The sequence below is a fragment of the Dermochelys coriacea genome, chromosome 6 (assembly GCF_009764565.3).
Source record: "Dermochelys coriacea isolate rDerCor1 chromosome 6, rDerCor1.pri.v4, whole genome shotgun sequence".
Classification (NCBI taxonomy): domain Eukaryota; kingdom Metazoa; phylum Chordata; order Testudines; family Dermochelyidae; genus Dermochelys; species Dermochelys coriacea.
Window position 1 is genome coordinate 85,491,364 of NC_050073.1, and position 14,041 is coordinate 85,505,404.

General features: G+C 52.6%; 1 protein-coding gene across 2 annotated transcripts in view; it reads right to left on the reverse strand.

Annotated features, from left to right (window-relative positions):
• The window catches only part of LTBP2 (latent transforming growth factor beta binding protein 2), a 137,965-nt gene that overhangs the window by 19,009 nt on the left and 104,915 nt on the right, over window positions 1-14,041 (reverse strand). Inside the window, exons 13-22 of one of the 2 annotated variants that reach the window (XM_038405718.2) lie at window positions 13,438-13,457; window positions 11,165-11,204; window positions 10,388-10,477; window positions 8,653-8,778; window positions 8,025-8,153; window positions 7,054-7,173; window positions 6,237-6,356; window positions 5,834-5,956; window positions 5,409-5,534; window positions 4,651-4,776 (exon numbers count right to left, since the gene is read on the reverse strand). In XM_038405718.2, coding sequence (XP_038261646.1) covers window positions 4,651-4,776; window positions 5,409-5,534; window positions 5,834-5,956; window positions 6,237-6,356; window positions 7,054-7,173; window positions 8,025-8,153; window positions 8,653-8,778; window positions 10,388-10,477; window positions 11,165-11,204; window positions 13,438-13,457 — 1,020 coding nt within the window. The remainder of the gene's footprint in view (window positions 1-4,650; window positions 4,777-5,408; window positions 5,535-5,833; window positions 5,957-6,236; window positions 6,357-7,053; window positions 7,174-8,024; window positions 8,154-8,652; window positions 8,779-10,387; window positions 10,478-11,164; window positions 11,205-13,437; window positions 13,458-14,041) is intronic. The other variant, XM_043516175.1, reaches the window with a different exon arrangement.

Below are 14,041 nucleotides of genomic sequence, written 5' to 3' on the forward strand. Positions count from 1 at the left end.
GTACAATATTTATATTCCAATTGATTTATTTTATCATTATATGGCCAAAATAAGAAAGTAAGCTATTTTTCAGTAAGCGTGCTGAGACATCTTTGTATTTTTATGTCTGATTTTGTAAGCAAGTAGTTTTTCAGTGAGGTGAAACTTGGGGTAAGCTAGACAAATCAGACTCCTGAAAGGGATACAGTAGTCTGGAAAGATTGAGAACCATTGGGTTAAGGTACAGCTAAGGAGGACTCAAGTTTAAGTATATAAACTGGGGTCCAAAAGGAAGTTCTTTGGAACATAACTAGGAACCTAGGACACAGCCCAAGATCAGAGCTGCCAGACCTCAACACCCTGCAATCACACTGTGCAGAAGCTGGAGGAGCCCCGGATGACCTGATCCTGACTGGCCACCAGGAAAAGTTTGTCTGCCTTATTGGAAGCATTGTATGCTTAGCATGTGTATTCTGTTTTGGTAACTGTTAATAAACAGAGGTTAAGAATATTACTGTGTAAGGTTCTTTCACTGGTAAATGGCGCCGCAAGCCCGCAGAAAATTACGCTCTGAGCTGTAGGAGCTGTGTAAAGGAAGTTACCTTTCACCCGGAGCCCTAGAACCTGGGAAAGGGTGGGGGTGCCTAAATTAACTAGGTTACGCCATGAGCCCACGGAAGAGTAAAGGTGGGGTGCCCTAGAGTGTGCAGGTAACACTAAGGGAAATGGGCTTCCATATCCCAGTATGACCATGTCCACTGTAGAAAGCCAGACATAGCCTCGGCCTCACCTGGCTCTGTCACTCTGGACTGTCCCATTCACCTGCCTCTTTTGGAACACAATTCAGTTCAGCTAATGCATGCTGAGGGCAAGGGCAGGAGGCAGCTCTCCACCCTCCCACAGGGCAGTGAAAGCTCCTTACTCCCACCCTTCCACGGGTCCATCCAAGGGAGGTGTGATGCTCCAGGCCGTCAGAAGGAAACAACATTTCTGCTACATTTTCAGTCCCCCCAGCCTACCAGGCAGGGCCCAGTGCCTCCGAGTGCAGCTTTTTTGACTGCGAAAAAGCACATGAGTCTAAGAGGACTGATTCCCTGTCAGTACCAACCTGTGGGCTGCAGAGGGCACCAACAACATTCCCCATCTCCCTTGCTCTGCCTGTTCCCATCACAGAAGTTAGAGATGGAAACATTGAGCCTAAAGCTCCTCAGGGCAGAGCAGGGACCTTGCCTCTGCTAAATGCCAAGCACACGGTATACACAACAGGGCACCATTCATTTATGCCTTGGGGCAAGATTACTCCTACCACACTCAGTTCTAAAACATCCCTAGCTTCCACCAGTTCCCTAGCAGATGATCTATGCCCTAGTTCATTTGTTGTAAGCCATCATAAAACCCTTATTGTTTTTTTTATACACAAAACCCCAAATCCAGAGCCATGGACACCAATCCAGCAAGGGAAAACTGGAACAGTTTCTCCTGGGGTCACTCACCAAACATTTGATAATGTTCCGTCAGTGCTCTCTCCCCGAGTTGCTCTAGCGGTGAGCATGGGGAAGTGACATGCCGGAAAAGACCCATCTAGGGAGGGAGTCACATGACTAGCTCGCATATGGAACAAAATGTGCAATCCTTCCATCCCATCAGGAGCATGGAAACTTTACCTCATTTTCCTGTGTGTGCCTCAGACCCAGCTGTAAACCGAAAGGAAGAAGAAAAGTGGCCAAGACGCCTTCTCCCTCTCTAGGAGGGATCACCAGATGCAGTGTGCCTCTGCCCATGAGTTTTACCCCAAACAAACAGCCTGTTAGTGGGTTTATTTACCATCTGTGTGCTGGTGGTTCCCAAGTGCTCCACTGCCAAGCCATGAGAGAAGCTACAGTTTTCCCTCACTAGCTTTTCATGCCATGCTCATCACCAGGGGGTCTTTATCAAGCACCTTGGACTACATCTGCACTCAGCCCACTGATACATCTCTGAAGGGCCCTTCTCCACCATTCCAGCCATCTGAACTGCTTCACATAACAAACAAAACCTGCCACAAAAATGTTTCCTTCTTTGCCCGCAAATGTGGGATTTCTCTCCAAAAATATCCCTGCCGAAGACCCATGAGAGGCATTAGGCCAGAGACAGATTTAAGGTCCAATATCTCTGATCCGAAAGGTGACCCTGATACCAGCAGAAAGGTGCTGGGGGAGGGTATCCCCAATGGAATGCAGCACACAGTTATGACCATAGCAGGCTGCAGGATATCAGGCATTAGGAGATACAGAAATTCCATTTGAGGTCATTTTCAGGGGGTGGTCTAAACAATATTAGTTCTATTTTTTCTTTTCCTCCGAGGCCTGTACAGGTGGGTGAATAGGAGAAAGGGGAGAAACAAATAACCTTAAACTCTCTCAGTCACACTCCGAAGGCAGTTTTCCTGCAGAATATGTAGCTGATCCAGAACCTATGCTGGTGTAGCTGGGTATAGAGGACCGGCTGGCAGGACTCTCTGCACACCTTACCTGTGGCTCTGCCACTCCTGAGTAACTTAGCAACATAAACTCATGTTCTACACCACAATTTCAGGTACTCGCGACAGAGCACAGCCTTAGAGCTACACTTGAAAAAAAAACCCACACAAGTTACAACAGGGCCTAGGGAACAGAACAATTAACAACCACAAGTTTAGCAGTTACTAGGGAAGGCTGGAGTTCTCTTCCGCAAGGTCTGCTGCAGTCAGACAGATCTCACTGTCTGGGAGTTTCTGCCCAGCATTTGCTTTCTCTTCCCCAATTTCATCCCAGTCCTCCTGCTTCATAGAACCACAAGGCTAGAAGGGACTGCAAGGGTCATCTAGTCTAACCCCCTTATTACTTTTATTATTAATATTGCCCATGACACTGCAAACACTTATCCACATGCTTACCTATCCCTATTTAGCAAAGCGCTCTCAGGGCAGGCCTGCACCTAAAGCTTAAGTAGACCACCAAGCAATGCTGCTCAGGGTGTACTGCTACTGCCCAGCTATTAAAGCAACAGAAACCCACCCGTGCTGCTGTAGCACTTGCAGCATGGATGTACCTTAAGACAGAGAGCGGTGCTGGTGACTTCAATACCACCACTTGCATGCTTTAAGTTAAGTCTGTGCTTCACTGCTTTGTTGAACTGGGGCCTTTATTACTTCATCACCCTTTTGCCAGCTTTCCCTCTTTCATTGGCTTGCCCGTGTCTTTGTTAACCCTCTGCCTATTTTTGTTTTGTTTTGTTTTTAACCCTTGCACCATAGGCCTAGATAATTCCTCTCTGCCTTGGAGTTTATACCCCGCAGACATTTATAAACTCCTCCCAGGTCCCCCGACCCTCAGAGTTGAGGCTTAGCCAAACTAGACAGGTTTTACTCATTTCACACTTCACTACAGCTAACGCTACCATTTTGTCATGGATGTTTTTAGTAAAAGTCATGGACAGGTCATGGGAAAAAAACAAAAATTCACGAAACTGTGACCTGTCCCTGACTTTTACTTAAAGTATCCCTGACAAAATGGGGAGGGGGGAGGGTCCAGCACCCTGTCCCACTGCAGAGGCTGGGAGCTGTGGCTCCCAATCCTTGCCCCGTGGCTGGGAGCTGGGTGGGATCCCCCAGGGCCCTGCAGGGCTGGGAGCTGAGGGTGGGGCCCACCACCCGCGGGGCCTGGGAACTGGGAGGGATCCTTCACAACCGCTGGCAGTTGGGAAGCTGCCAGGGTCCCTCCACCAGTGGCAGCTGGGGAGCTGCAGGGGAATCCCTGTCGCCTGCGGGGGCACGGAGCTGGGGAGGATCCCCTGCCGCCTGCTGGGGATCCTCTTCCACCCGCGGGGGCAGAGAGCTGAGCTGGCTACTGCAGGAAGGCCCCCCGTTGCTGGCGGTGGCTGGGCTGCTATGGTGCCCCAATGCCACAGAGGTTTCTGGAAGTCATGGATTCCGTGACTTCCATGACCTCTGTGACATAATCGTAGCCTTACCTATAGCTTAGCCCTCTGATCACCTTGGTTGGTCTTCTCTGAACTCCCTCTGATTTGCCAATATCTTTCTGATAAAAAGGTGACCACAACAAAATGCACCAGCGCTACACAAAGTAGGACCTGGCTATTCCCCCTGTTCAGATACACAATAGCTCTGCCTGCAGTCTAAATGGGCCCTGTTTGCTTCCACATTGCATCAGAAATTCCTAATTTACTGTCCCATGCCTTTCTGAGACACTCCGGATTCCAAGCCTTCCCCCTCCCACTGACTACCTAGGCTTGGGGTTGTTTTCTCCAGACCTATTAGCCATGTTGTTCTGAACAGAATCCCATTCTGCTATTCCCTGCCTGTGGTTCTGCTCTCTCGAGGCCTCTTTGTATTACGCTGTCCTCGCTGGGGCTTGCAGTTCCCCCTAAATTAGTGTCAGCTGAGAATCTAATTAATGAGCTCTGTACCTGTACCCCTTCCCAGATCTGATCATTTCCCTTCAGATACCCACTGCCCCTCCAAACACGATGTGCTGCCAATGTGCAGAGCTAAGCTGACCTGAGCAGGGGCGTGACCGACTGGGGGTGTGACCCAATGGGCGCAAGACCCCTAGCTTCTTAGTCTGACATTTATTACTGCCTGACTTGCAGCCACAGCTCCCACAGAGGCAGAGAGCAGTCCGGGTGATTTACCTTCACAGGTGAGTCTGTTGGAGGAGAGAATGTAGCCAGCATCGCAGGCTCGGCAGGCAAAGGAACCATCCATGTTGGTGCAGATTCCCAAGGGGCAGGCAGCGGGTGAGCTGCACTCATCGATATCTGGTGAGAGCACAGACTGGAACTCCAGATGGGATAAAGGACAGGGCGTCTACTCTGCTCCCCCGCCCGCCAGGTACTCAAAGCCAGCTGGGGGATTAGCTCTGTGACTCACAGACCCCTTTCCAAAGCTGCAGTGGTCCATCTCTGAACACCTGTCACTCCCAGTGACCTCCCCTCGAAACCCCCTCTAGCTCTCTATTGCACCGCAAAAGCTAAGCTGCTGAAGCAGGTTTCCTAGGCAGGCCCTTTGCTCTCCAAGTGGGTCTCGCTGGGGTTCAGGGGGCTGTTCCCCAGAACCTCTCCTGAGTGCAGGGAGCTCAGCTGGAGCTGCTGCAGGAAGAGTGGCTCAGCTCAGGTCACCAGTGATGCAGATCCAAGGCCAGAGACTCAGCCTTAGGGACACTGATTACAACTGCGGCCTGCAAATGCTGTGCCACAAGCTGGCAGCTTTGCCTCAGCTGGGCTGGGGGATGCCCAGTGACCCGAGTGCCATGCACATTGTGAGATTCTGCAGCCACTGCTGGAAAGCCAGTCCTGGACACCACCAGTGGCCTGCTCCTAACTGCAAGCACGTCCTCCCATGGAATCCAGTCTCCCTGGCACCCACACATCTCACCATCCACAGGAGATACCTTCACACATGCTGCCATCTCTGGACACGGTGTATCCAGCACCACAGGCTGTACAGGAGAAGGAGCCCTCGGTATTTATACAGAGTCCCATGGGGCAGGTGCTGTGGGTTGCACACTCATCGATATCTAAATAAACCCACAAACCAGAGTGAGAGCTGGACAGGGAGGAGGGGCCACGTCTGAGGCCAGGGAGTGGGGGCTTCCTCTCAGATCCAGGTGCGTTGTGGGGAATAGATAAATAATAGATAAGGAGGGAGAGGGGCTAGCCCCACAGGATCTCAGGACCTAGCTATCCTGGTTGGGGCATGGAGGTACAGGCAGCCAGGCCATGCATTCAGGAATGCCCCAGGTTCAATGGAAACAATGCCTCAGACTTCACTAGGAGTTGGACTGGGTCCAAAAGCATCTGGTAGAGGATATGATACCTTGGCAGCTCTTCTCATCTGCTGTCACCTCATAGCCATGGTAGCAGGAACACCTGAAGGAGCCGGCCATGTTGATGCACAGTCCATGAGCACAGGTTCCCACGGCGAAGCACTCGTCGTCATCTGCAAGACACAGCAAAGGGGCCCATCAAACCAGGAACAGGGATGCTCTGAAATCCCCAGGGATCTTCCCACAACCCAATCCTGCAGGGCATGGTACTCAGGATACACAAACTAGCCTCTTCTGCCTGCCATTTCCCACAGCCAGTGTCTGCCCACAAGGCTTGTGTGGCACATTATAGTCCCAGGAGGGATTGGCTAGGACTGGAATTGCTGCCATGCAAGAGGGAGTTTCCACAAGGTGGGGAGGGGCCGGGGGGGGGAACAGTTCTTGCCTCCTTACCAACACATCTTCCATTCATTGGCTGGTAACCGGCTGCACAGCTGAGACACTCATAGGAGCCCAGCGCATTGACACATCTCCCTCTGGGACAGGTGCTGGGGTCAGCACACTCATCAACATCTGCAAAGAGACCCCCTGCTTTCAGACTCCAGGAAAAGAGAGAGATAGACCGAGTCCCATCCAGAACATCCTCGCAGCTGGGACCACAGTCATCTGCATCTCATCTTCTCAGCCAGCTCCGGCCAAAGAAAGAGTGACTGTGACTCCAAGCAGATGGGCTTGATGGTGCATTGAGTTTGGGGCTCAGAAGGACGTTCTCATGAGTCCCACTTGTCATTCATAGTCTCTGTGGCCTGTTCTCCCACCTAGTAGGATGCCCATTTTGATTTTCAATCACTGTGACATGCTGTGTACATGCAGCTGGCTGTAGACGTCATACCTTCAATGTACTTGGCAGCCCAGGGCTCAAACAGGGGCAAGCAATGACAGATGCCAAACCTCCAAAGATAAGCACCAGCCCAAGAACAAAACACATTCCCTTTCCAATCCAGAAGAAGGGGCTCAGGATGGGTCCCACTGGGCCTGAGGGGTGAGTCAGAGCCTGAAGGGGAATGAACTTGGGGAGAGAGCTCCCCTCTCCCGCAGCGGGATGGGGATTCCCCCAGGCAAGCGGGGGCAGACCTGTGTCAGGGGACTGAAGTGACAAAGTGAGAAGGTGCAGGTACCTCAGTGCAGATCTGGAGGGAGGGGATGAGGAGAGCTGAGGTTTGCACAAAATGGCTGGAGATGCTCATGTAGGGGAGGTTAGCAAACTCACCTTCGCACTGTCCTCTGCGGCCCATGATGTAGCCCCTGGCACACTCACAGTGATATGATCCAGGTGTGTTGGTGCACTGCCCCCCCAGGCACATGCTGGGCTGCTCACACTCATTCAGATCTGTTAGTACCCAAGGATAGGTCCCATCAGGGAACTGGGCTCAGCTAAGGGCGCGAGAGGTAGCTCTGCCTGTGTGCAGGACCCTCCCTGTCCCTTTGTCCCAAACCCACGCTGAATGGCCACTCCCCTCCCCTCATTCAAATCCCTCCTGAGAGCCAACCTCTGCCCTCATGCCAATGAGGAGGAAAGGCAGTGCCATGCTGTACTCAGGGCTAGAGTCCCCATGGGCCTCACTCTGCCATGCTTCAGTCCCTCCTTGCTGCTGCTGGTCACCCCCACATGCCAAAGCAGGCTGGAGGCAGTTTGGGCTAGGGACAGGACTTCCTGTTTGCTTGGCAGAGGGCCCAGCTAATGAGCCCAGACCAGCAGCGGAGCAAGGAAAAGGGCTGCTTGCCAGCTACCAGTGGGTGACATTCTGCCGAGCTGCCTCCTGCCTTCTCCAGATGCTCGGAGACGGTGCTTGGGACACAGGACAGGGGATGCAGGGCTAGTTGGGCTCCATGCCACTGGCCTCTGGGTCAGACAGGCCCCAAGCTGAGGGGTTTTCTGGAGGAAAAGCCTTTGCTGACTGACTCTTTTCTGCAGAGTCTTCCCCAGTCTGCACAGTGCACTGCCCCGCCTCAGCAAGAGGCTAGGAGAATGAGCAAGGAGAATGCAATCTCCCCTGCCCCATCATGAGGGGTCCTTCTAGGGAAGGCTTGGGCAGTAGTGGCGGGGGGAAGAGCCCATATAAAGGAGGAGGCTGGAACCTCCATTACCAAGGAAACATGTAGCTGAGGGAGGTCACAGGAACTTTGTGGGCAAGGTGCTCCCTGGGGCTGTAGGCGTGTGCCAGATGGAGTGTCACTTACCCTGACAGGTCTGTGCATCCTGGGAGGCGAGCAGGGTATACCCCGGGTAGCAGAGGCAGGAGTAGGAGCCCACGCTGTTGATGCAGTGACCCCTCCCAGCGCAGGGATCTCTCACACACTCATCATCATCTGGGTCCGGAGCAGAGGAACAGGGTCACTCGGGAAATACCATTAACCCTCCCATTTCCTACAGACACTGCTGGAGATGGGATGAGCAAGGGCCTGAGGGGACCCATCTCCCCAACTCAGTATTTCCCTCCCCAGGGAGCCTGCTAGATGACACATGAGGGCCACCCCCCGTTTATCTGCCATCGACCGCTGGAGGGCAGCATTGCATTCCCACACATGATGGGAGCGGGAGGGTTCTGCCCTACAAATTTCCCCTGGCTACTAAAACTGGGGAAGCAGGACAGAGAGAATGATCCCAAGCCACAGAGTTGTTCTGCTTAGGAAGGCAGCGGGGCTGGTGCCCTGCAAGGGGTCTGGCTCGGCCAGGCTTTGTGCTCAGGAGCCAGCCTCTCTCCACGTGCCCCGTCTCCTGACGTGGGAGTCTCCCCACTGTCCCCTTTAGAAACAGCAGGGAGTCTCCCCACTGTCCCCTTTAGAAACAGCAGAGCTAGGGACATACCAATGCATCGGGGGAGGCCAGGATGTAGCCGATAGCCAGGGCCACACATGCAGCTGTATCTGCCGGGCAGGTTCACACAAGTGCCTGGGCCACACGGATTGGGTACAGAGGAGCATCTATCGATTTCTGAGGGAGACAGACAGGGAGAAGTCACAGGCCTCTGCTCCCCTGTCCCCCAGCACATAGTACAGGGCTTTCCCTATTCCACAGCCTCCCGCCCAGTTAGTAGCACCACCCCCACATCACAGATAGAATGGGAGACGGCTCCGAGTCCCCTGCACCTCAGACAGCTGCCAGAGCTGGGCCTCAGCAGCCTCCAGCCACCACGACAGCGATGGACCCCCAGTGCCCAAGAATGGAGAGGGAGCACTAATGGTCAGCACCTGTGGGTTGGTCTGGGTCAGTGCACCTAGCAGGGTGGAAATGGCTTCCCAGGGCTCCAGAGCCCTGCAGCTAGGCACCGTCTATCATCTCTACTTGTTTCTAGCTGGGCTGAGTGAAAGCAGGAGGCTGGGACACCTTGGCCCAACCCCTGCGCTGGAAAGCGGGGAAAGCCCATGGAGAGCTCAGAAGAAAACAGCAAACCAGCTCTATCTGGCCTGGGCAGGCAAGTGGCTCCCCAGGAGCCAGTGCAGCCCTGTAACTGGCCACTGGGAGCAGGGAGGCAGGGCAGGCACCATCCCCAGGGCTTTAGTGCCAGCTCAGTGTGGGCCATTCACATGCTGCTTCCCTTCCTGCTGCCTCCAGCCTGGTCTCACTAATCCCATGGCAGCCAGAGGAAGCAGCTTAGCAGCATTGAATGCAGGAAGGGCAAGGAGAGGCCAGCAGAGATCCACATACGCCCCAACAGTGAAACAATCCCATCACCAAACCAACACACAAACGCACACAAACAAAAGGCTATTGTGGGAGGCGCATTCCACAGCAAGGTGCCTGTGCCAGGGTTTCTTCTGAGGGTGCTTTTGGCCCCAAGCAGGGGCAGCACTCCCAGACACTTAGACAACCCTAGAATAACAGAACTGCTATTATTCACGCAGTAAACAAGCCTCCCCTGGGAGCCACACACTTCCCGCTCCACCACAATTTCCAGATGACTCAACTCTGACTGCAGCAGGGCTTGGGCCAAAGCCACCAGTAAGAACCTGCCAGTCGCTTTCCTTGGGAGTCACTGCCACCCCCTCTGTGATTTCCCTTCCCCGGGGAGCCCTTCCCTTTCCCCTCTGCTCAGAGACCCTGCTGTTCACAGTGCAGAGATCCAGCTAGCCTCACGTATTCTGCGGACCGCCTCCGTCCCCGTAGCCCTGGGCAAGCACAGCAGACGCAGTGCGCACCAGGAGGAGCTGTATGTCAGGGAAATAACACTGACCTATGCTAAACACATGAATCAAAGTGAGGGCTCTCTTGGGTGACAAGTCTCTGAGCTTGGCTGGGCAGCAATGAAGGGCTGTGTTCATTCATGGCATGAATCCTAAGCTTCCCTTCCACGTGATCCAGACAAGGTCGTGCGTTATACAAATTACACAGTGAAGGGCACTGAAAGCCAAAGCATCTGCTCTTGTACCCATTGGGATCTGCCTGGATCCCTCAGCACACACCCAGGCCTGGTGGGATCTACCAGGGTTTGGCATACCAGGGATCCTTGGGTGGGGAGGGCCCTATGTTCTGACTGGATCACATTTCTCTTTAGGGCCTGCCAGGTGTGGCAGGTAAACCCCATTTAGAGCTGCTGACGAACCTGTGATCTGTGCTGCAGCAGTGCCTTCCCCTGCAGCCTCTGGGCCTGGCTGGGCGGGAGGATGAGGGAATGTCTCCTCCACTACATCCCCTGCAGATGAGAGAGATGTGAGCACCAGCCTGAGATCACAGTCGGACACAGGAGCAAGTGTCAGCCTAAGCCCTGCTCATGAGCCCCCAACCTCAACTTCCCCGCACCTCACAATACTGAGGGATCAGCTGCGGAGCAGCAGGTGTGGGTGCCAAGCCCCAATTCTGAGCCTAGCATCTAGGTTGCTGCATATGTTATACCACATGACATCTTGAGACCAGTTGTCACCTGATCCAGCCTCATTCGTGTTACAGCTGAGAAATTTCACAGCTAGCAACCTTGCTGCTGTATGTTGGGGGTGCAGACCCCTGCAACCTGACCCCACCCCCACCCCGTGGTGCCCATTACAGAGCCCAGCATGCAGAAATCATGAATGTGGGCAGACAATAACAGAGCCCCATCCCTGGGCTGGAGGAACAGCTCTTCCAATACATGAAATGGAGTGTGGCCCTCCCTGCCCTGCATCTCATGGGGCTGCCCTGTTCCTGCAGCGCCTCCAGGTTCTGTGCAGCACAGCGCATTTGGAGCGACACAGAAGGAGATTAGGAGGTGCCTATGAAATAAAGCTGCCTTTCCCTGACCCTAAGGTTATCAGCACAGCCTGAAGCTGCCAGCTGGGCCAACCCTGGTCCTCCTTTCTCTTCTCTATTTGTAGCTTATTCACAAGCCAATTGAGCATTTACGCACCTGGGTGTGTGGCAGGTTCTTGGGTGGCATCAGCAGTGCCCTGTGGGTGAGAAACACAAACACAAAGTTTGGCTCTGCCTAGACCGCCCAGGGATGTATTTAGCCAAGGGGCAAGAGAGAGGTGAGCTTCCTCCTGCCCCATCCTGGCTGCTGGTTCACACTAAGGGTACTGTAATGGCAGGTGAAGCTACTAGCGTGTGGAACGTCTGGAGCCTCCATATGCTGGACCCTATTCAAAGCATTATGCCTAGCCTTTTAGATTTCTGCATTCAGTTCCCTCCAAGTCTCCTTCACAGGCCGACTGCATAGCTACAAACCTCAGGGTCAGGTATCTGCATTACCTAATGCCCCAAATGGGAGCCTGGCTAATCTTGTGAGGCGCTCCAGAACCTGAACTAGGCAGGCAACCCTTTGGCAAAGATTTTCCCAAGGACGATCTCCAAAGTGTCAGTTTTCAGAGTAGCAGCCGTGTTAGTCTGTATTCGCAAAAAGAAAAGGAGTACTTGTGGCACCTTAGAGACTAACAAATTTATTAGAGCATAAGCTTTCGTGAGCTACAGCTCACTTCATCGGATGCATTTGGTGGAAAAAACAGAGGAGAGATTTATATACACACACACAGAGAACATGAAACAATGGGTTTATCATACACACTGTAAGGAGAGTGATCACTTAAGATAAGCCATCACCAACAGCAGGGGGGGGAAGGAGGAAAACCTTTCATGGTGACAAGCAGGTAGGCTAATTCCAGCAGTTAACAAGAATATCAGAGGAACAGTGGGGGGTGGGGTGGGAGGGAGAAATACCCATCACCAACAGCAGGGGGGGGAAGGAGGAAAACCTTTCATGGTGACAAGCAGGTAGGCTAATTCCAGCAGTTAACAAGAATATCAGAGGAACAGTGGGGGGTGGGGTGGGAGGGAGAAATACCCTGGTATTTCTCCCTCCCACCCCACCCCCCACTGTTCCTCTGATATTCTTGTTAACTGCTGGAATTAGCCTACCTGCTTGTCACCATGAAAGGTTTTCCTCCTTCCCCCCCCTGCTGTTGGTGATGGCTTATCTTAAGTGATCACTCTCCTTACAGTGTGTATGATAAACCCATTGTTTCATGTTCTCTGTGTGTGTGTATATAAATCTCTCCTCTGTTTTTTCCACCAAATGCATCCGATGAAGTGAGCTGTAGCTCACGAAAGCTTATGCTCTAATAAATTTGTTAGTCTCTAAGGTGCCACAAGTACTCCTTTTCTTTTTGCAAAGTGTCAGTGTGGTTTCTCCTGGTTTTGCTGGAGAACCTCTGGGAAATCCTGGGGATGCCTGTTGAGAGCTCTGAATCCTCATCTCAAAGGGCAAGAGTACTGACTCTTTTGCAAAAGACTCCTTTATTCAGGATGTTAATTAGTCATTGGCATTAACCAGGCATTAAACACAAACCAAAGCAGTTTCCTATAGTTTGGCTAAACTCCTTCCCCCTCAATAGCTCAACTTTCACTCTTTCTGACTGTCATCATTTCACTAATTCTCCAGTCATCAGAGACTCTTCCTAGCTAGAGAGGAAGGATGACCAGGGGTCTGGGGGCTAGCTCAGGACTGGGGAAACCTGAGTTCAAGTCCCAGCACTACCCCAGAGCCGCTGCATGACCTTGGCCTAGTCACTTCATCTCTCCATTGGTGGGGAATCAGTAAAATGGGACTAACAGCTGTTCCCGATCCCCCCGCAGTGTTGTGAGGCTGAATATATTAAAGATTGTGAGGTGCTCAGATACTATGGCAATGCAAACCATAGGAGTGCACCGGGGAGACAGACTGGACATGAACGTCTGCTGTCAAACTGAAACAACCAAACCAAACCATCCCAAAGAAGCCAACACAACAAAGTCACAAGCCCCTCATTTTTTCCCTTCACTGCTTACTGTTAAGCTTTATTCCTAAAGGTTTAGGGCACAAGGAGGCAAACCCCAAAATCCTATCACAGAGGTAGGGGGGAAGACACCATTCTCTCCCAACCCTCAACAAAGGGGTGTCAGCTGCTCCCAAGCCCAAAGCATCAGCTGGGGCTTGAATGTTGCAGCTGATCTGCAGTAAGTGAAAATGCCTGGCTGTCTGGGTGTTTTCTAACCTCCTCCAGCACCACTTCCCCTCATTACTCCAACTCCAACACATTCAGTGTTTCCCTCTGATTACTTTTTTTAAACGATCCCTTTACCACTAGTGAAGTACAACACAAACATATCCCCACCCCATCATCTGCCAACAGCATGGGCTTGACTCACCTCACTATCTGGAGAGTGACCTGGAAAATTAAACAGCACATGGTGAATTTCAGAACAAGAAGCGTCAGCACCCCACATACCTCAGAGAGCCCAGGCTGCACTAACCTCACTTGCTTCCCTGATGCTGGCTAGGAGTCCCCCATTTCTCCCAGCACAAGATGGGAACTTGTCCTTCCAAACCTAGCACACTGAGTTGCCCCAGTCCTGGCTCCTTCCCCAGCGTCCGCAGGAAACTCACATTCTAATAGACCCTGGTTCCAGTGACAACTGTCACTCCCCTCTCTGGATTTAGATTCCCAGCCTGAGTGCATTGGGATAACCACCCAGGGATACTAGTGCCAGAATTCACACTGAGCCCTAAACTCAGCTGGACCCACAGCCCCACTCAGCAGGGCACATCTGAATCAGACTGCAGCTTCCAAGTATGGAGGCAGCATGCTCATCTGGCAGTAGCGGCACCTGTTAGCACATGAGGATCTGAGGCTGGAATTCAAAGGTTGCCCAGGAGGGCCAGGGAGCTCTGAAAAGGTCATACCCTATGCCATTGGGATACAGGGGCAAGAGAGCCTTGCATAGCTTTGGAGCTGACCCGAGTCCACTTCAG